Source organism: Equus przewalskii, chromosome 10 (assembly GCF_037783145.1).
Source record: "Equus przewalskii isolate Varuska chromosome 10, EquPr2, whole genome shotgun sequence".
Classification (NCBI taxonomy): Eukaryota; Metazoa; Chordata; class Mammalia; order Perissodactyla; family Equidae; genus Equus; species Equus przewalskii.
The window spans coordinates 55,086,348-55,108,570 of NC_091840.1; the positions used below are offsets into that span (position 1 = coordinate 55,086,348).

At 50.2% G+C, this 22,223-nt stretch overlaps 1 protein-coding gene across 1 annotated transcript; it reads right to left on the minus strand.

The window, feature by feature from the left end:
- Positions 1–75: 75 nt before the first annotated feature.
- ELAC2 (elaC ribonuclease Z 2) lies at positions 76–22,003 on the minus strand. The gene is made up of 24 exons (XM_008519668.2): positions 21,514–22,003; positions 20,903–20,953; positions 20,692–20,762; positions 19,870–19,934; positions 18,509–18,566; positions 17,609–17,677; positions 16,155–16,268; positions 15,113–15,171; positions 12,685–12,743; positions 12,520–12,592; positions 11,773–11,885; positions 10,081–10,176; positions 8,972–9,110; positions 8,809–8,894; positions 6,996–7,114; positions 5,882–5,978; positions 4,062–4,200; positions 3,548–3,586; positions 3,305–3,414; positions 2,567–2,666; positions 2,380–2,500; positions 2,123–2,201; positions 1,393–1,537; positions 76–764 (listed from the first exon to the last, which is right to left on the minus strand). The coding sequence occupies exons 1-24, from the start codon at positions 21,975–21,977 to the stop codon at positions 528–530; spliced, it is 2,703 nt and encodes a 900-aa protein (XP_008517890.2). The 5' UTR covers positions 21,978–22,003; the 3' UTR covers positions 76–527.
- Positions 22,004–22,223: the final 220 nt, after the last annotated feature.

The following is a 22,223-nucleotide window of genomic DNA, read 5'->3' on the forward strand; positions in this document are numbered from 1 at the left end:
CACGCTAGGCACCTGGGCACAACACCACACAGGGCGACTCCTGCTCAGAGGGGGCACCAGCACGAAGCAAAGCACTCGGGTTCCAAGTGGAATCTTTATTGTGTTCTGTGTCTTTGGAAAGACTATTCCTTGAGTCTTGGATGCTCAGACTTCATGTCCACAATCCAGCGCTCCCCGTGACGTGGCTTACGCCTGGCGCGCAGAGGGAATAACTGGGCTGGAGCAGGTGTGGGTGCACCCTCTTTTTCCATGTGACTTTAAAACTTGACTGGCACTAAATTCCAGTTGTCCCTGCGTTCTTCCTTTCGGCAGCCTCCTGTCTCGAGGCTTTGCCAGCACAGGTCGTGGGAGGCGTCGAGCAGGCCACTCCTTACCAGGGCCCAAGCCCAGGCTCAGCTTCTCACCACCTATTCCGTGGCCTCGCTGTGAGCCATGCCCTCGGGCTCCCACCAGGCAAGGAGGGCACACAGTGCCAGTGCGCAGGTCAGAGGACGTGAGCCTTCGAGGTCAGGGTCACTGCCCGTCCTTCAGTTTGCCCTGACCTTCTTGCTCTGTGGGTTCTGAGGCTCCTCCGCGTGGGCCCGTTTCTGCTGGGGCTCCCTGTCTGCAGGGCCACCCGCCAGCTCTCTGGACAGGAGGGCCGCCCGCACCAGCCGCAGCTCCCGCTTCTCCCTGCGCTCCTCCATCTCCTCGATGTCGCCGGCAAACAGGGCTTTCAGCGGGGCAGTCAGCTTGGGCACTGTTGGGAAGTCTCTGAAGCAGACCTAGAAGGCAAAACGGAGGACAAGGACACACCTCAGAGGGGCTGGGTTGGAGGCAGGAGCTGCAGTGAGGAAATCATGTGCTCACATAGCAGGCACCAGCTCCTCTTTACGAACCCTCATCAACTGACCATGGCTGGGAGAAAACAGAAAAGGAAGAAGACGCCATGGAGAGAGGAGACACTCTCTAAAGAGAGGGGCGTAGATTCCCCACTCCTGGCTAAGGGGCCTCAGGAAAGGCAAGGCAGCCAGACTGAGAATCAAGCTCCTCAAAAACAAACCCTGGGCCCCGCCCCGCCCCTTCATTCTGGAAAGCCAGAGGGGCAAGGTCTGGTTCTACCACTCACGAGAGGAGTGTCTGTCTCCCAGGCCTGGGGGGAGGCTCAAATGACGTGCCCATGAACGAACCAGGCCTCAGAGAGGCTCTCGGTGACGTCCAGAGACCTGACACTGAGGTCTGTCGAGAAGGCCCATGGAAGGTCTGTCTCTCCATCAAAGCCAGTGCTGGTCATGATGGGTGATGGCTAGATACCCTCCCCCCGGGGTGGCCTGAGCCCGACCATCCTGCACATGGATGGAGTGCGTCTCTCTGCCCTGGCCCCACCCTACACAGCCCACGCCCTACACAGACCTTCATGTGGTCAAAGGCAATTCCAACTTTGTCGTTGAAGTCAGGGCTGAAGAGGGGGATCTTGGCATACCGCTGACTGAAGTGGTTCAGCATGATGAACTCTGCGTTCATCCGCATCCCCACGCTGATCGCTTGGGAGGTCGTGCTGCAAATAAAGGAGGGAAATAAGGCTGAAGCCCACCCAAAGTGCAGGCCTCGAAGGAGAGCGCTGGCCCAGACCCCACCCAGTCTGGCCCCCAGTCCCCACCCAGGCACCCAGGGAAGGCAGGAAGGTTGCTCAATCATTGGCTTCTCTTTAGCCAACACACACTCTCTCGAGGCCAGACTCTTCACACATTCCCCTAAATGAAGCCCAGGCTCTGTGCTGGCTGTCAAACCTCCCACCAGTGAGGGCGTCTGAGAAAAAGCAGGGGCTTCTCACCTGGGGCAACACTCTTTCCCCTTAAAGTAGCCCAGGAGCCAGCGCCCTTGCCCCCAGCTTCCCCTGACGTGGCTAGAGTTTATTTCAGTGATTTCCATTTCTTTCAAAACCCCCCCGCAGAGCCTTGCCTAGAGAACTTGCAGAGATAAAGGCAGAGGGCCCAGAAGAGAGCTGGCCCAGGTCAAAGTGCCCACAGGCCTTTGTGGGAAGCAGGCTGCCTGCTGCCACTGGAGGACAATGTGAGCCTGCTCAGAGTGTCACTTCTGGCGGGGTGGGAGTGGGTGACAAGGGCTCAGAGGTCTCTGCTACCTGTGTGTCTTTTCCACGGCTTCCTCTTCCAGACCATCCTCCAGCGTGGCCTCGTGTATCAGGAGGGTGGCGTCCTTCCCTAGAAGGGAAGTACGGGCGCTGAGCAGAGCCTTCCCCCTGGGAAGCTGGCCCTGGGCCCACACAGCTGTCTCCAGGCCCAAACACTTGCTCCCCTGGCCCTGCGGCATGTCCGCATATTAGGAGGACAACCAGAGGTTGTCAGGTGGGCCCCGTGCCGGCTGGCTGCCTCTACTCACCCATCTGCACCAGAGCCTCACAGGGCATGGTGTCCCCCGAATAGACCACCTTCCAGCCGGACGTGTGGACCAGTGCACAGCCGAACGCATGCTTGCAGTGCCGGACCAGGCAGGTCTGAAACTGGAGAAGCAGGCGCTCGGAGCCGTGCCCCAACCTTGCCCTCCCACGCCTGGCCCGCCCCCTTACCTCCTCCAAATCACAGGCTCCCAGCAGCGTACTAATCAAGCGTCCAACTTCGGGGCTGCAGACCTCAGCTCCTTTCTGAAGGCATTTGGCAGGAATCATACTGTGAGTAGATAAACATTTAAAAAACAAATGTTAAAAAACAAAAACAAAAACATTTAACTTAAATCAAAGTTCAAGTCTCTGTCTGAGAGCCCCCAAGTCCTTATTATAAAGAAACACAATTTAAATCAGTCACTAAGGCAGGGAAAGAGCAGTCAATTACAAAGAGCCAAACCAAAAGCCATAGGCCACCGCCAGAAACCTAACAGGTGCCCGCTGCCCACGGCTCAGGCATCAAGGGCCCTCCCCGCGCAGGCCCTGCAGGCTCAGGCCCATGGACTCCTTCCCCTGACATCAGGAGGGGCCAGCTCCCGCCATTCGTCCACCCGGTGTGGACGGTCTCTGTGCCAGCCACTATCGGGCCCTGTGTCCTGGAACTGTTTCATGGGGAAGTATTGGCAAAAACCTAGAAACCAACAGAACTGAAAAGAGACCTGAGAAGAAACGTGTCAAAGAGAACAAACGTTTAAGTGGAGACCATCTAAGCATTTCTACCCTTGAGCCAAAGCATCTCTCCCTGCTTCCACCGTCTGGGGCCAAGCTGCCGGGAGGTCTCATTAACTGCCCACAGCAGCCCCGAGCCTGTGACGTAGGCAGCAGATGACGACAGCCCGGGGGTCAGGGCGCCCAGACGCTCACCTGACGTGATGCAGAATCTGCTGGCACTGGTTGTGGTACTTTTGGAGCCAGGCCCTCAGCTGGGTCGGGGCGACCACCAGCAAAGGGTGAAAGGGCTCGCCCAGAGACGCCTGAAACAGGAAATCAGGGTGCCGCGTCAATGCCACAACGTCTCAGTGAAAACGGTCTAGAGGGGCAGGAGGTAAGGCTGTTGATGTGTAATCCAACACTCAGAACAGCAGGAACATCAAGGGTCGCACTCACCAAAGCCCGTTCTCTCTGCAGCAGGATGTTTAACAAGCCCTGCGGAGGAAGAAGGGGGCACGGATCAGCCATGGCCAAACTCGGCTTTGTTCCCCGTGTGTGGGTCTGGAGTCCTCGTCCGGCTAGCTCTCTATCAGCCCCCATCCTCCAACACTGCCCTGAAACGTCACAGGCGATGTGAGCAGAAAAGAGAGGGCAGTGGCCTGGGGACCCAGCAGCCCCAGGAGACCAGGTTTCCCAGCTCTGGCTGAAGTTCCCTCTGAGCAGGCCGTGGAGAAGGCAGGACTCAGGACAAGCTGGGTGAAGGCAAACCCCGATGCTGCATGACCACGAGGCAAAGAGAAAGACGAGACGTTTTAGTGAGCAGAAGGACTGCGCCTGCACCGCGGCAGTCAAGGCCAGGACCCAGCGAGAGAGGAGAAACCACAGCCCCGGGCAAGTGTGGGACGAGGAGGGAGGAAAGCAGCAGGGAAGTGGGGAGCCACTGAGGCAGCGCCTGCTCCAGGACACTCACCGTGTGGTGATCCGCGTGCAGGTGGGACACGAACACGGCGGCGAGGGCGCCCAGGACCCTGTCCACGTCATCGCCGTAGTGACGGCACAGCTGCCCAAACGTGCCTTCGCCACAGTCCAGCAGCAGGGACTTGTCAGAGCTGCAGAGAGGGGCGAGACTCAGCACCAACAGGAAAGGCCTCTGGCGGCTGAGACGGTTTGTCCTTCAGAGAAGAGCAGGTGGCAGTGGCAGCACTTTCTATGTCCTTCCATAGCCTCTCATGCTATCCCCTGAGGAGCTCATGTAAACATGACGGCAATCTTAGACGTCCATCCTCAGAGACAAAAGAATTTTTCTATAAAATGGAACCCAAAACCCTTTAAAATATAAAGAAAGTACACAGGGCTACACAAATGCTGGGCATCCAAAAAAAAGTCTATGTGGAATGGGAGAGAAAAATACTGGCTCCTGACAATGACACCCTGCCGATTTAGGCTGAATTCCGTCACACCCACTGTTGACACGGCCTGAGGCGGGCATGCTGCTGCCGTCTGAGTGGGAGGTCTGGGTGCCGGTGGATGTTTTCCCCCGTTCAGGCAGTTCTGGTTTTCTAGCCCGTGTCCTCAGAGCCGGCCAGTGCAGGACAGGCTGCACCGCTCCCTGGGAGATAGCTGATGTGGACTCCGGCTCCAGTCTGGGCTTCGGATTCAGCCAGCCTCACGCAGGGCTCAGGGAGCTTTGATTCCTCCGCTGGCCCGTTTCAGAACCTCTGCTCCGAGGGGTGAGAATCTTCGTTCCTTAGGCCTTCGAATTCCTTCTCTGGGCGGAGCAGTGAGCCAGGCGGGCTACACTCATTTCCAGAGAGGACCCTCAGAGCACAGAGACTTTACCTTTGGGGGATAAACTGAGCAGGGAAGGCAAGCCAGTGACAGCACCTTCCGATTAGCTGCAGCTGCCTTGAGGGGCCCCCTTAGGGTTCCAGGAGAAGCCCCCTCACGGGGCACCTCCATCCCCAGGGAAAGGCTGGCCCTCGCCGAGCCCCTTTACTGCACTTCCCCGGTCATATGAAAATATGTTCCCGATTCATATATTTTTGATACCAGGGGGCATCTCACAATTGCTGTGTACATTTAATACATTATTTGGTTGTTTATCATCCACCACTAGCATCTAAGATGACGAAGCAAAATTTATAAACAAACCTGGTACTTCATAGTCTCATTTCCTTCATGTAGACACCTGCAGAAGTGCCAGGAACGTCCACAATGCCCTTGAGTAATCTCTCTGCCCACAAATGACACCAGGCAAACCCAAGAGATCATCTAAAACCATTCAGTCAGGGCGCTGAACACCAAACAAATGCACACTCAGAAGCTGGCTCACCATCAGCAGTAACTCGTTGGTAGCAATGAAGACACCAACTCACATTTTGGACCTGCCACTTACCAGCTGTGGCTACCAGAGCCAAGTAACCTCTCTGAGCATCAGTTTACTGATCAATAAAAGGGGGAGTTAGTCACTACTTCATAGGATTAATGTGAAAATTAAGTCAGATAATTTCTCAGCAAGGTGCACGGCATACAGTAAAATTAGCTATTTTTACCAAAAGACATAATGAGTGACGAAGTTCGGTGATTCCCAGAAGCTTAAGTTAGCTACTGAGGCTATAAAATGCGTTAACACCCACTACTCCTCTTATGGGGCATTCTAGCCAAGATGACAAGCTTGCAGAGCTTTATACAATTGCATTTTCCCATCAGCCCGGTGGGTGGAACAGGACTTGTGTTGAGAAATGAGCATGCTCCTGGATGGAGGGACGTTTCCTGAGAAAGCAGTAATACCTTATGTTGACAAGCGTGGAGCTGACGTTTCGAATCTTCATCGGGATGGCAGACCCTGTTCCAAGGAAGATGATTTCTGGATACTGGCTTCTTGTGTCTAAGGAAAAATACACGTAACAGTCCATTTCCTTGGGTCCAAAGTGAGCCAGCATTCAGCCATCAGATGAGTAAGTCCAGCTTCCCAGGCGGGGCTGGTGGTCTGAGCTGGCACCGTCCTTAAGTAAGGCCCCTCCTCTGAGAGGTGCCCAAGCTATTTGTGGGTAAAGGACTGTTGGGAGGGAGCGCAAATTCTACAGCCTTTCTTCAAGAGAGTTGCTCTAAGTCTTTAAATAGCAAAGGGGACTCCTTTGTGCTATGAACTGTCACTGACCTCAAGGGGTGGGTCAGTGCTCAGGCTCGGGGGTCAGCTCTCCAGAGGGAGGAAGAGGCAGAGCCAGGACTCAAATCCAGGGAGAGCTGATGATTCCGAAGCTGTGCCCCTTCCACAGCCTCACCCAGCCTGGAGGCCCCATGTGCCCGTTTACACCTGACTCAATCCATCTTTCACATACATACCAGAAATCCAATCACAAACCCGAAGGTCACTAAGGCCAGGGAAGTCAGTCTTCCCCCGACACGCACGGCAAGGCAAGTTCAAGAGGAGGTGAGATTCATACTTGCCTGAGGCTAAGCTCCCAACACCACCCTCTATTCCAGCATTCTCTATTTCTCATTAGTTGAAAACAATACTGGAAAAACCAACTACTGGAGGAGAGGTCACAAAGTCCCCCTAACTACTTTTCCTGATGGGGTAATGAAAACCCAACAAGGTGAGGGACAGGCCAAATCTTCTGTGGATCCTTATTAGCAAGGCCAGGACTAGATCCCAAGTTGGCCGAGTTTCCAGAACAGCTGCACTCGGCGTGTGCCATGTAAAGAAGGCCTGGGCGTCATCACTGCACAGCCCCATCGGTCTGGGGGCCGGGCAGGCACTAGTGGTTTTAAATAGAGGATAGAGAAGCACTGATCACAGCAGTCCAGTCAGGCTGTGGCAGGCTGACACTCCACTTAGTGCTATGATCACACGCGCAGGAGGCAGAGGCTGGGAGAGAGGCTGGTCCACGGTCTTCCTCACCTGCCGGGGCTGGGCCCTCCTGCACAGTCTTCCTGTATTCCTGCACGCTCTCCTGGAAATTGGGGAGCTCCAGAGCCTCGGCTATGAATTCATCAGGATTGCAAGTAACAATGGCGTCCCTGTAGGGAGAAAAGCATCTCAGCAACGGAGTGTGCGGCCACAAGAAAACACCAATTTGGAAATCCAGAATCAATTCATGGAGACATTCCGCAGAAAGCTCTTCAAATCGAGACTGAAGACTAATGACTAAGACGTTGGGCAGTTCTGTTCTCCTGCTTTGTGGACCCTTTCTCGGCAACATGGGGTCTCAGAGCGAGTTCTGAATAGCTTTAGCTCCTCAGAACATCTCTCAGCTCAAAGCCTGACAATTCTGGCAAAACTGACATTGGCCGTTGGGCCGTGGGGCGGGGTCCTGTGCACCATCCCTGACCTCTACTCTAGCATCTAGCATCCCCCTGGGGGCCGGGGAGCAAGGGTGGTGAGGAGGGTAAAATCGTCTCAGCTGACAAGCACAGCCCAAGAGCAGTGGCTCTCAAACTAACGTGCACACGACCCATCGCCTGGGAGCCTTGTCGAGATGCAGGGCCTGATTTGGAGGCTCTGGGCTGGAGCTGAGACCGCATTTCCAGCAAGATCCCAGGTGATGCGATGTTGCTGGTCCTGACCTCTGTGAGCAGCAAGCCTTGGATCCGTGGCTCTCCAACTGACTGAGCACTGTAGTCGCCTGGGAGCTTAGGAAGTGAGTCCCCGGCCTAACTCTCAAGATTCTAACTCAGCAGGTCTGGGAATTGTATTTTTCACAGGTATAAGGTGAATCTGGAAAGGGCTAGGTTTGTTAATCACGGCTTTGTGAACTGCCTGTGCAGATGCTGACAAAGGGACAACAGGCTCTCCAAGCCCTAGGCATCGTCATGCCCAGTCATGCGACCACGTAGTCTGTGAAAGAGCCTCAACTGCTCAGAACAGCACACAGCATCCAGTGAAACCTGGAACACGGCCGATTCCAGCACAGACACTAAGGAGCAGACAGGAAGCTTCAAACTAGACAAGATCCAGACCTTAACGATTAAAGATGTGGGGCAGTAAGCACGTCTCACATTACTGGTTGGAGTTGCCTTTCTGGATGGCAACTACGTTTATCAAGTCCCTTAAGAAGTGTCACACTGACCTAGTAATCCCACATGTAAGAATTACCCTGGGGAACAGAGTTCCACTCAAAGATCTATGTATCAGACATTTACTGTTTCAGTAGAACAACAAAATTGGAAATGTTTCAAATGAATAAACATCCCTATCTGGAATACCAATAAAAATTTTGCTACTGAAGACTATATAATGATACAGGAAAGGACTGACAACACTTTCAAGCCAGCAACCCACATATACGTTTTTTTGATACATGCCCATATACTTAAAACACACAGAATGTTAACAATCATTATCTCGGGATGACAGAATTATGGGTGATTGATTCTGTTCACCACACACTTCCTATTTTCTATTTTGTAAAACAACAAACACGTATCACTGTTACTATTAGAGAAACAATTTAGAAAAGGACAATCACTGGCTTCAATTTTCCACTCAACCCAGACCAGGGTTGGCTGTTGTAGTAAATGAATTTGCATTGGAACACAGCCACATCCACTCATATTCGTATTTCTATGGCTCTTTCTTGCTACAACAGCAGAGTTGAGTAGTTGTAACAGAGACATGGCCTGCAAGGCCTGAAATATTTACTGCTGGGCCCTTTACCAAAAAGTCTTGCCAACCCCTGACCTCGAGCATTCCATCAGCTCGGAACCCCACAGACCTCTGCCACTCCCTCCGGGGACGGAGCTGGTACTTGAGGAGGCATTCACCCCGGACAGTGGGCACACTGAAGGTGGCGCCTTCTTCCTGAAAGAGACAAAACCCACTCCGTGGAGAGAAAGAAAGGGGTGGGGCCGGGCCCAGGGACCGTTCTGTGACCCTACCTTACAGGGGACACTGGCGAGCGGGGGGAAGATGTCGGGGTGGATGAGGTTGAGCTGCGTCTGAATCTTGTGGCTGCGGAGGTTGTGAACTGACGCACTCTTCTCATTCAGGATCAGGTGCTGGGTGTCAGGCCCAAACCTAGGATGAAACAGACTGGACATTCATGGTGTCCTTTAGGGACATTTCCATCTGAGGGGGAGCTCTGGAGATTTGGAGCCATGATGATGATGGAAATATTCAAGGAGAGTAAGTGACTTGTCCACAAGGATTGCTACTGAATGGCCAAACATAATCACACTCCTTCTGTCTTCAAGTCCCGTGTTCTGTCCAAACTCAACTGCCTTTGGGGTGTGTTGGAAAGAGTACTAAAAGAAATGAGAAAAGTTAAGGTCTTTGGAGCCTACAGCTAGGAACGTGGAGTTCAGGGTGGAAGAAGAAAAGGCAAAATAAGAGGAAAACAGAAAACATATGTCAAAACTCACAAAGCCTAAAAGAACTGAGTAAGACACTGCAGGGACTAATGGGAAAGAGGTGAAGGGAGACCCTGGGAGGAAACAGGAGGGGAGGCCGAAATGCCGCCCAAAATTACATGTGCTTGGGTTCAACTCAAATCATTCCTTCCAGCTGATGCTGCTGCTGGCCAACGAAGCCTAGAGGAAAAAGTAAAGTGACCTCTTCTTCCGGTTACCACATTTTGGTAGAACACCTGCCTCATGTGGTTGTTGGGAAGATTAAAGAACTGAATGAAATGCAGGGTGTTTAACATGCTGCCTGTTGTGTTGTGGGGGCTCAATAAACCGAAGCTCTTAGTGTATACTCACAGGTCTCTTCTGTAGGAGACACGGTGGGATCATCAACAAAAAGGCAGTGTTTGTTCACGCACTGGGTGTGGAGGGTGTAAACTGTGGGACACTGCGCCACCTAGAGGTGGTATTTCTTCACTAGAGCTACACTGGATGCTTCCAGAATTCAGGGACCACAGGAATCCCAGAGAAGGTTTAGGCAAGTGTAGAAGGGTAGGGAACACTTAAAAGAGTGAACGGGAGGATAGAGAGAAATGTGTCACACCTAGCAGAGTGGCCCCCGCATGTCCTGCTGGGCTCCATACCTCTCCATCCACTGCTGGTATCTGCTGTCCATAAGCACACACTCTGGGGCCATGTGAACCACCAGCGCCACAGGGGCGTCGGCCTTTCCTTGGTACCTGGGCAGGAGGAAGAGTGGGGCTTCGCTTTGTTAAGTGACACAAACTCAGAACATGAACAATCAGGGAGTGTGCAGCCAGGGACGGGCACTGCTCGGCTCTCTCTCAGGGGCTGCCGAGAGCCCACAGCCTGCAAAACCAGGCCAAGCTGTCCCCGGCTGCTCGCAGAGGTGCCTGAGCATGGCGCAGCCCCAGCGCTGACCCAGGACAGCAGAGCCCCAGCACTGACCCGGGACTCCTCTATTTGGCAGGCAGTGGGGTTTGCCATTGGCCTGCCTGAGCCTTTGTCAGGGCTGTGCTGCAGAACCAGGCTCTTCCTGTCCCCTCCTTTCTCAGGGGTCGGACCTGCACAGCAGAACAAAAGCTCTCCCTGCCGCCTCCTGCTCCCTCATGCCTTTATCTTTCACAGGCATTTCCTCCATTCAATCTCCTGCACCTCCAATTCCACCCTGGCGCCTGCCTTCTAGAAGACCCGAGTCACAGGGATGGAAAATTAAAATCGTTTGTTATTCCCCCATCTAGAGAAAGAGTCACTAACATGTCAATGTGTTTCCTTCCAGTTCCCTTAAAAAATACATATAGTAGCTTTTTTTACCTACCCTCCCACACACATGCACAAACACACACACACACACACACACAGGAGTCCACAGGCCATGTATTTAAACTGGACAGCAACACATCCATGCGATGGCTCTCAGCTGACAGCTGGTCACAGTGACTTGAAGTAGCTTTGCTGCCCACGACTTAATTACAACACAAAGCCTGTGTCACCAGGGTACCCAAATTCACCCAAAGACAATAAACTGGATCCCAGGAAGAACTTCTAACACTAACTTAACAACAAATATGGATGCCCTAAAAGATCTGTTGTACTAAGTAGAATAAAACAGTTAGTGAAAAAATAAAAATAAAAATTAAGGACAGGAAAAATACAGATAGAATATACCATTAAGAATGGGAGAAAAATTAAAACAGACATGTGGGTCAAAGAGTCTACCCAGGATTAAAGCTGAACTGCAAAACAGGTCAACTTGTTTGGAGGACAGAGAAGAATGGTACTCAGTCCATCAGAACAAAGATGTTCCCAGGCTGAGACTCTGTCCCTTAACACAGACCCTTGACCAAGACTGTCTCAAACACTTCAGACCTAGACCAAGACCTACCGCATTAGATTCAATACAGGTAAGTGAAGAAAATTCATTTAGGTACAAGTAATCCAAATAATGATTTGGGATATTAACTAGAACTCAAGAAAGTTCTAGAATTTGTCCTAGACTTAGAACTCTAAGTGGACTGATTTTCTAGTCCACAGCCATCTCTGGTTTTCAGTCAGTCTTTCCTAATTTCCCTGCAAGGCTGTGTATACCACAAAGCCCACGAACTACCAGTAGCTTTGTATATCCTGCCAGGAGGATCAAGCCCAAGGTAGGAGTCGGGCTTCGGCATTTCAAATGCAGACAGTGGGCTCTCCCAGAGACACAGCTCTAGGCCAGGAGCAACCACGGGTCAAGCCAGACACCCTGTCGACACCAGCCGGGCTCCACGAGCAGAGGGTCGGCTCTCACTTCGCCCACCCTGGAGACCCCTCATTACCTCTTGAAGGTGGCATTCTCACAGATGGGCTGAATGAATCCTTCGTCTGGACATTCTACCACAAAAAAAGCAAGGCCAGGATCTGGAGGAGTACAGATCTCTTCAGGCAGAATCTGCAAAATCATTGGGGTCATGATGCTCTCCCAGAGCAGAGTCACAGCTCAGCAAACATCGAATGGCCTTCCAGTCAACTGCCAACATTACATAATCCCTCCTGAGCAAGCAGAAACCAAGGTAAGGACCACCACCTGTACCTTTCCTACTCTCTGCTTACTCTTAGGCAGCCAGCTTGCAGAGGACATTTACACCTAGAGTGACCAGGAAGCCAGGCACGACGTTCTAGCTTCTCTCAGGTCTGTGACCCATGGTCCTAGCATCCTCAGATGCCAGACAAAACATGTTGGTGAAGAACATGGTGGCATCCTTTGGGCCATGCACCCAAAGTCCATCCTTATGCGAGCTGCTGTTGGACACTGCCTTAAGCTCAAGTACGAGGGAAAGCGCCTATCCCATTAGGAGGAGGACCCCAGATCCAAAACAGATAATCTACGGAAATACCCAAAGGCAGCCAGTGTTGATATGCAGGACGTCTAGATAAGACACCCCATTTTATCGTTTAGCTGAGTGATGGAAATCTAAGCTGTTCCACTTCCCTCAAAAGTGCTATCTGTAGGACCTGAACCAGACAGCAACTCTGCCCAGTGTTCCAGATGTTTCATGAAACATCATGAAAACGGGGCGTCTCACCTCTCTGCCCTCATATGTGACACTTTTCCCGTCCTTGACAGCAGCTATGATGGGAGCAATGGCAGCGGTCCCGCTGAAATGAAGAGGCAAGCCCGCTGTGAGACAGCAGCTTTAGGAACAAAGGCACACCCATGGGGCCCCAGCAGCCGCGTCCCCGACACTCACACGGGGAGGCCCAGCTCCTTTGCTTTGAGCACCAAGAAGTTTCCTTTCTTCAAGTGAAGCTGCAACACAGAGAATGTAAATGTAATTTCAGCGACTAACAAAGAAACTGAGTTTTAATCAATTTTCATAAAAGTGCATCTTTCTGGTTTTACTTTTTAAATTAATTTTACTTTCATACAATTTATACAAATACAGGTTAGGTTAGTGCTTTCAGATAAAGTATACTACATTCTGAAGAAGTCATTTATTTTGAAACGCTTCAGTACTAAAAGCTGAATGATTTAAAACATAGTGCTTCACTTCCCAACATCAACTTGTTATAAATTTAATAAAATGTAACCCATTTCCACATCAAATAAAAAGCATCCTTCAAGGATCCTTGTGGAGAAACACTCTTCTGTTCTATCATCCTGCTCTCACCCGTCAATAGCTAAGGGAACATCACTAGAACCTTGTCCAACAGGAGTGATCATGTAGGTCACCGTATAACACAATATTCCAACGACAGTGATGGGACTAAAAGTACGGATGACTTTTCTCCTCTACTTTTCACATATTTGGCAATATAGTGCTGCCACTTTTATACTGGAGAAAAGTTCTAATAAAAACTTCCCAATATGCTCTTGTTATGTTAGAAGGGCAAACAACAATCCTATCACAAAACCTCATAATCATCATTCTGTACTTAAAAACTTCCAGACAAGCATTTTGGGGATCTACATATTTCATATATAATAACAGAAAAAAGTCAGGAATGGCATGAGATGTTAATAAGTCATTGAGTGTTGAATTATATTTGATTTTCATTTTCTTCCTTAGATCTTTATAAGGAAATTACTCTTAAGGCAAAGTCTCCAACTAAGATCCTAAAGTCTTATTAGGATTCTAGAATTTTCTGTCTGGGGAAAACACTATCCTGGAGGAAGGATCACAGCTCAGGTGTATGCACATAACATAAAGATGACAGAGCTTAGATGACATCTTTAGACAATGACAGTAACAAGCACTGTTGGGACCCAACACTCCCTCCACAGACCCGAATGAATGTGAGGATGGAAACTAAATGCTTCTCATGTTCAACAGGAACTTGCAGACCTAAGGCAAGCAAAACCCATCCCTCCACGACAAGCTGAATTCAACCCATGGGGAAACTTGTTCCCAGCTGGGGAATGCAGAGTATTTGGAAGACAGGTGAGACCAGAGTGCCAGCCTACAAGACCTGGAGCAAGCACGCAGCTGTGGGAAGCCCATGCTCTCCCCTCAGATTAGAGCTGCTCAGGTCCTCACACGCCAGCCTATTTTCTCCCACCTCCCAGAACTTGAACTAACTTGGCTTTACTGCCTTCCAAACCCTTAGCCGAGAAGCGGCAATGAGAAGAGGGAAAAGGGGCTCCAGGCTGACCCAGTGAGAGGCGTTCTCAGAAGCAGCTGCAGACAGCAAAGGAGACAGAAAAGCCAGGCAGCAGCCCCAGCTCCCGGCAACAGTGGCCTAGGAACAGCACAACTGGCGGAGTTTATAAGGGTCGCACCCCTGTCAGGCAGAACACATTTCACCAAGCTCCATGTAATCTACCTAGGAAGGCAGGAAGGATCTAATACAAGTGAAAGATTGATACCATATAAACTACTTTAAGAAATTTTGCCGCCTAAAAACACAGAAATACAGAAGTAATAAGCCTATCGACAATAGTACTTAACTTTTATAAAAATTACTATTATTTAAATAAATTGAGGAAAGTGATACTGACAGTGATCTTACAATTAATAATTAATATTACTACTGTCTTTCATAATTGTTTTCACTCGTTAGCGTTAGAATTTGGATGAAAATTACAAATATATTTTAAAACCAACATTACTTCTTTAAAAAAAATCCAAACCCACAAAGAAAACAATGTACAGCCTTACCAACAATTAGACAAAAGTGTATTGCACGTTATAATAAAATTCTAAAGTCCTATTAAAATTAAGCCATTACTCAGATCTTAAAAATACCTTATTGTAATAAAATTTTCATAAAATCTTACCAACTTCAGATTTGCAGATTTAGGCCTTTGTGAATGCCAACCAATGTTAAAATTAGTCCAATGTTAGCAGTTTAACAACTACAGTGAGATGATATAGACTATGATAGAGCTGAAGGAGTCTGAATAAAGGCTTGATTCATTTGAAGAAAAACAAACAAAGCTGCCTTTATTTCTAAAGTGTCAGAGGACCGATCACAGCCAGATATAAACGAATATACAGGTGGACCAACTCTCGCTGGAAGAGAATTTGGAAGTGCGTGAGAGTACAGGGGGTGTACTGAGAAACAGGGTGTCTGTGCTTCTTGGCACAGGTGACCGAGGAGCTGCTGCCTTCAAATGACTGGAAAAGTGCAGAGGTCACCAGGCACACGCTCACCTGAAGCCCAAAGAAGGGCACTTACCTTGCAGACGAAAGCCACCACCAAGGAGGGGTCCCTGCCATCCAGCGTCCGGCTGATGCCTGGGGAGAAACGAATCTGATTACAGCAAGGTAAACGTGAAGGTTGACGGGCCTTGCAGATCGAGGATCATCTGCAAGCCACCTAAGGTGACTGCACACAAAGTTAAATGGTCATAACTGTTCCAATAAAAGGTCGAAGAAAACTCTGGTATCCTTTCTCCAGCAGACCTCTGCTTATTCCTACTCCTGTTGAGATTTGAGTAAACGAAAAGTGCAAAACAGCAACCAGAAAAACTTTAGAATGGCAAGTGAAATGTTTAAAAGATGAAAGTTTACCTAGAAGTGGAGAAGAGAGAAAAACTAAGTTGCAGTGTGCTTTATGAACAAGTATAAGAATAGGTGAAATAACACAGAAGCTAAAAGGCCCGCAGAACAAATGTGTCAGCATTCACCCATGCCATCCAAAAAAGGACGGCTTACAGGGTGGGCCTCTTCTCATCATCAGACAGACACGACCTCGGGGCAGAAAGAGGAACTTCTTGAACCTTGTCCAACACTGGACCACATTCTCCTTACACAGCCCAATTCCTCTGGTACATCTAATCTCAGAATTTTAATTCCGTTTCCCAGTAGGTTGTTGTTATGGAAGAAAAGGTGCAGATCCATCACTGACATGACTGTTTTGTCAGCTTAGCAGTTATAGCTCCTGCATTCATGAAAAATTAACTTGCATTAATGCTGCAGTAACGAAAAACACAAAGTCCTCTGTATGAATCAATTTGCCAGGCCCTGCTCTCCTCTGGGTAAGCTGAACACAAAGTGTGGGGCCGACCCAGGACTGCAGGTTGGCCCCTACGGCTCTGTACTGTCCCATTATGACAACCCTGCTCCCTCTCCCCACAGGCCAAGTCCTAACGTGCCAAGGAAAAAGTATCTGTTTTACACACAACTTTCTTATGATAATGATTCAAATTTACAGCATCAACGGGCAATGGATTACAAAAAAGGAATCCTCTTGACAGTGTACTGTTTTGTTCAAATACCATTGCCATCTGGAAGGGGAGGCTCGTTTTCAGTTGACCTGGAGTCTGAAGACCGCTCTGGACTGAGTCGTCCTGGACTCTGCGATGGCTGCTGCTCTCCACACCTCTGCTCACCTGGTCAGTAGGGGAAACAAGCAAATTACACATCACGCAAGGCGAGCTCACAGGCAGCACCCAGATGTTCACGAGTGGGAATGCCGAATGCCCGCCACATCAACACATCTTCTACTACAGGATAAATGAGCCCTCCCCAGCTGGTCCCCGGGCTGCATTTAGGGCTCACTCATCTTTACATGTCTGCTCAGCTCACAGCTCTGACTACAGTCGAAGCTCAACAGTGTTTGTTGACTAGATAGCATGCAGGGAGTAGGTGGGTTTATTCATTATCATCAGTCTCAGTAAAGAGATTTTGGCCCGAAGGTTACCCATTTCCATGGAAGGAGCATAATTTTGTAGTCAGTTAAGTTTCAAGGTCAAGAAAAAAAAAAATCACTGCTCTAAGACGCTGACGCACAGCTGCAGGTCTCCTGTAAGGCTGGCTGCTCCTCGTGTGAGCCTGTTCCTCCAGTGCTGACCGGACACCGGGAACACACAGCCAGCACACTGTGCAGGTTCAGCACTCATCACACAACACATACACAAGTAAACTGCCATGTGCTGGGGAGGGAGGAACACAAACCAGGCTGGTGCTGGCGGTGGGGGTCAGAGAAGCCATCTGACCAGGAGGGAGCCAGGCAAGGAGTGTTCTAACCAGACCAGCCTTCTCCCTGGCCTCTGGCATTGTGCCTCTGCTCGAGCCACAGCGCTTGCCTCCCTCCCTTCTTCCACCCGCGGGTCAGGTCCTGGACTTCTCTGGCCTTGGCTGGGGGCTCTCATCTCTACCCTTTCAGCACTCAGCAAGTGTCAGGCTAGTTAGCACTGCCAAGCAAATGTCCTAACGGCTCCACAATCTTCTCACAGGAGGTCAAACCTGACACAGAGTGTGCTGAGCCAGACTCGAGGACAACACTGACACGGCAGGACTGATGTGCAGACAGTCCGTCTCTAAGTCAAAACCACATCATCTGGCCCTAGGACCTGACGACACTTCTATGAGCCTGCTGTATTAAAGGAATGTCTATCTGTGCACATCTCTCCAAAATCCTCTCATCAAAGGAGGGTCCTCACATCTGTGCCAAATAAACCCCAAGCAATGAGCGCAGAAATCTGAGAGCAGTGCTTGATGACGCAGTATTCCAAAGCACAGTCCTGGGCATTATCTGAGTTAAACGTGTCTGTCCATGAAGGGCTGGGTCCAGCTCTTATTCCCACAGCTAAATTTCCAAATCGTGCTCAGAACACAAATCTGGGTACCCGGAGCCCATATTCAAGCGGTGTCTGTCTTCACCCACGCCTTCCTCACCTAGGACCTACATCTTCCTCTTCCTCCTGGGAAACGTGGCTTCCATACTCACTGTATATGGGGACCTGGAAAACCGTCATGGTCTCATCCTTGTATTCTGGGGCAGAGTGGGGCCGCACAGCTACATGAAAAGATGACAGGAAAGTGGCTGCGTTAGCAAACATGCGTGAAAATTAACCTCCCAGATCACCAACCACAAGCAACTAAACTGCTTTGGAATTTTGGTAGGAATCTGCACTAAAACCCGAATTTCTGAGTAAATTAAAGTTTTTAGGAAAGAAGCAAAAATATACTTTCATCAGTCATTAATATTTACTACAGCTGAATGAGAAGACATATTATGATCAATGTGACTACTCATTAAAAAAAAAGAAACCAACACTCAAATTTAAAAGACACAAGTTAACACACAGCATTGTGAGGCCAGAGAATCTATCACCTCAACTCTAAGAGCCAGTATACATTTTAAAATAAAATATTAGTGTTTCTGTGAAAGAGGAGCTTTAACAAGTCAGAGATGCACGCCGCCTTCAGGTCAAGCACTGCCACCATCCTCTGTTAGGCCTTTTTCCCTCAAGAGGCCATCATGTGTCTCCCAGCCCAGCCTGAGCTGCTCACACCCTCTTCCTACTACAAGGAATTCAGGGCAATTCAACCATGAGAACCACCTCGAGGCCCAGGGGAGGAGACTCAGTGCCCAGATGGAGACCACTTCCTGCATACAGGCAGGCACATTGCAGTTTTAAATCACTCCTGCCTGTTGGGTCTATATTTGGGGCCATGAAGTGGGGGCATAGAAAACGCAACAGGCAATATTTAAAAAATTCACCTCATGCTGATGAAGCACTTGATTTTAAGGTTTAATTTAGGTCAGTTTTCATGGATTCTAATTTGAGAGTCTGGGGCCTATGGGAAAGAAATGGCAGATAGTGAGTCATAATCAAGGCCATACCCAGGTCTATTCCTTTCAAGGGACCAGAAAATATTTTGATAGCTTCTAGGTATTGTTCCTAAAAAAGAAAAATAAAGAAGTAAGCAGTTATGGTTGCACACATGCGGAACACAGCAATGTATTCAAGTACACAAGAGGTATCAATAGGTATCAACATACAACTAAGTTCAGAAAGTATTCTGAACTTCCCTTATACAAATATTTACTGAGTGTCCACTCTATGTTAGATGCCAAGGATGTGGCAGTGAGAAGGAGATGGGGTCCCTGCCCTCCTGAAACTGAGAATGAAGTGGAGGAGACAAAAATGCAACAAATGGTAACACGAAGGACAGCTTAGCGGTAGTGGTGCTAAGCGCTCTGTGAGGAAAATGAAAAATGCAGGGAGCTGGGATACGGCTTGTCTGGAGAGTCGGGACACTGCTGAGTAAATGACCCTTTAGCTGAGCCCCGATGGGTCAGAAGGATCTAGGCAGGGATGAGAGGAGGTGGAAGGGACCAGTGTATGGACGAAGCACTGAGACGAGAAGGGGCTTCAGTGAAGAGCTGAGAGTGGACCCGCGTAGCTCCGGCTTGGTGACTGGGATCCAGGTGCAAGCGTGGACAAGGGCCACGGCCCACAGGACCTGGAGGCCAGATTAAGCGTCTGGACTGAACTGCAACGGAGAACCCCCTTGAAGGGTTTTAGGATGGAAGTGACGCGCCTGCAGCTATGCCTTAAAGAGGCCCTTCTTGCTGCTGCGTGTGGACTGCTTACAGGGAAGCAAGGACAGATACGGGAAACTATCACCGTAGACAGGTGTAGGGGACAGAGATGAAGGCCTTAATGAGATGGAGACAAACGGACGGAGCCATGGCATTATCCTGGAGACAGAATTAACAGGACTTGACGTTGGGCTGCCTTGCATCTTAAGAGCTGGGAAATGAAGTGTTACATTCAATAGTTTTGACAATGTGCACACAACCTCTCACCAGTGTAATAAGCTGGTTTGGAAGGTATGAAGAGGTCTGAAATTTAGTAAATAAATAAGAATAAAAGCTAACATTTATTGTGTGCCCACTTGGTACGAAACATCTCATACAGCGATTTAGGGTTTTATATGTATTACTTCATTTAATCCTTAATAGTTGTGGCTATGAAACATTATAGCCATTTTACAGAAGAAGAAACTGAGGCTCCAGGAGATAAAGTAACTTTTTCAAGGTGTCACGGTTAATACGGTTTTAGACTCAGTTCTCTTTAACTTGAAAGGTGAAGTGTGATCTCTGGAGGGCAGAAGACTGATTTGTAAAAATGGGAATTCTTGTTACTAACCTTAAAAAAGGAGGGGTTAGCGTGGAAAGCCGAGGCAGGAGAGACTCACCAGTTGTGGAGGTCCAGAAAGTACACACTTTGGAAGCCCGGTTTCCTTTAAAGTAAGAATCATTCCTAAAAAGGGTGAATAAAATCAGATCTCTTGTCACCTTGACCTGCAGCGGCAGCCAGGAGGAGCGCTCCTAACTTAACTAGCTCTCAAGCTACTTGTCCTCATTCCAGCCTTTAAGCAGTTATCCGGGAACACATACAGGGCAGAAGTGTTGCTAGCGAGAAGTACAGGGGGCACCAAATATCCCTTAAACGCCTCTAGAAGGGCAGGGCTGATACCAGGCTGAGGCAGTGGGGCAGCTAGTATGCAAGTACAGAGATGGCCTTAAATTCTGCACTCTAGGCGCTCCACGTGCCTCACCCTAGTCTCAGCTCTGAGAAGGGGCCGGTTCGCCACCCTACTCCCACCTAGCCACATCACAAAGCTTACAGAATTTGGCAGCAACACAATCCTGACCTTCCTATTGGTGGCCGTGAATAATGGGGTAATCTGCATAGTAGGGATCTGTGTGTAGCTGCAAACGGTCTTGATGGTAAATATATTTACTATCATCACCACCACTGCACTCTCCAGGTTACTGTCACATATCCCCAGTTCAGTGACTCAATTGGAGCGGATGGTAAACACTTGGAGGCAGTATCCGTGTTAAAATCTGCTCTTCTGAGTCACAGCTTTTCATGCTCTGTGCTGCAGCTGACTGGGCTAGCATAAAAAGATTTCCAGCTTCCCCGGACTCGGAAGATGGGCAAAAAAAGGCAATGCAGGTTAAAATTCCAGAGACTTCCTTCCAGCCTCTGACCGCAGAAAGAATATACTTACCACACAACCCCCCCACATTACACCAGTGCATCCGAGTGAGGAATATGTTGTCCAAACGAGCCACCTTCAGCCTAAGAAAGAGAAACATTTAAGCAGGACAAAATGGATGCACCAGGAGCCCTCTCTTCTGCTATAAAAAACACTCCTCCCTCTCATCTCAGCTTTCAAGCTCCTTAATCATCTCCGCCCCACAAGAAAATGGTTGACTCACTTGTGCTCCTGCATGAGTCGCTGGACGCCTTCTCCACAGTTGAAGAGATACCTACGGGATAAACATTACACAAGCTAGACAGAAGACTCTCATCTGTGAAATCTTTCACACTGTTTAGATGCTTGACTGTCACTTTGGGGGGAAAACCTAACGACCCATGTTGGACTACAGGGCCACATTTCTGCGATCGGGATGCTGGGTTGGGGACTGGGGCCTGTGTAGGTTGGTCTGGGGTGAGACGGATTCTTTCCTCATCACATCCTCACCAGACCTGTCTACCCCACACACCAACTGTGAGGCCCGGCCTTCGGGCGCACGGGAGCGGGTGCGGCTCAGTGCCAAGAGCCAACTCGGGGGCGAAGGGCCGGGAAGAGGACACTTATACCCCGGGAGGTGCTTCAGGGACTCCCGGAAACTATACGGACATAGGACGTAAGGAATCTAGGATCTCCCTCCCACCAAAAGACTAAGATGGGCTGCAGGAGTGAACTCCCACATGTGTGAAGAAAGGGTAAGGGAAGCCCAAGGAGGTGCTGGGATGCTCCCGGGGGCGCAGCACGAGGACGGGGAGGGAGGAGGCTCGGTAAGGGGACTGGGCGCGGCGCACTGACCGGTTGTACTCAGAGAAGACATAGAGCGCGGCGCCCGCATCCCGGCCCCCGGCCGCCACCACCTGCAGGTACACGGTGTTCGGGCCCCCCGGTTCCCACGACGGGCCGCGCTTCTCCCGCGTGCGCAGGTGCCGCAGCGGGTCCTTGGGCGGCCGCTGGCGGCGGGCGGGTCCCTGCGACATGGCGCGCCCAGCCGCGGCCCGCAGCAGCAGCGAGCGAAGAGCCCACATGCGCCAGCCTCCACCAGACTGGGAAAGCAGCCGGTCACCCGCGTCCGCATGCCCCACGCACCGCCCCTTCGCCCCGCATGGCAAGCCCAGCCAATCAGCGAGCCGCAAGCCGAGCTGCCCGCCTACGCGAAGCTGCGCGTCCAATAGAGAGGAGCCTCGCCGCTCCGGACTTGTCAATTGGCGGAAGCCATAGAGTGGAGGAATGCTAGAGCGCCCGGAACGGCCCGGTCCCATGACTCTTTCCGGTTTCCCTTGCAGGCAATTCTATCCGGAAACCGTCTTTCTCCTGGGGCGGGACTTCCGGGATCGAGGGCTATAAAAGGCGCTGCTGGCGGAAGAGCGAGGTTTTGGAGTTTTCAGTGCGGCTGAGGGTGAGGTTTCGATTTCCGCCAGTACTGCCCTGTCCCTTCAGATGTGTCAACCCCGTGGGGCTTTGATTTGCTCCTGCCTGTAGCGGTTGTTAGGATTAAATGTGAGCAG

What these genes read in the sequence shown, in the direction of transcription:
- ELAC2 (XM_008519668.2), bottom strand. Translation starts at nt 21,977, where the DNA reads ATGGGACCGGGCCGTTCCGGGCGCTCTAGCATTCCTCCACTCTATGGC. An exon ending in CGACTCATGCAGGAGCACAA is followed by an intron (nt 20,763 to 20,902) that starts GTGAGTCAACCA and finishes TCTCTTTCTTAG; the next exon opens with GCTGAAGGTGGCTCGTTTGG. An exon ending in GCCGTGGAAAAGACACACAG is followed by an intron (nt 1,538 to 2,122) that starts GTAGCAGAGACC and finishes CTTTATTTGCAG; the next exon opens with CACGACCTCCCAAGCGATCA.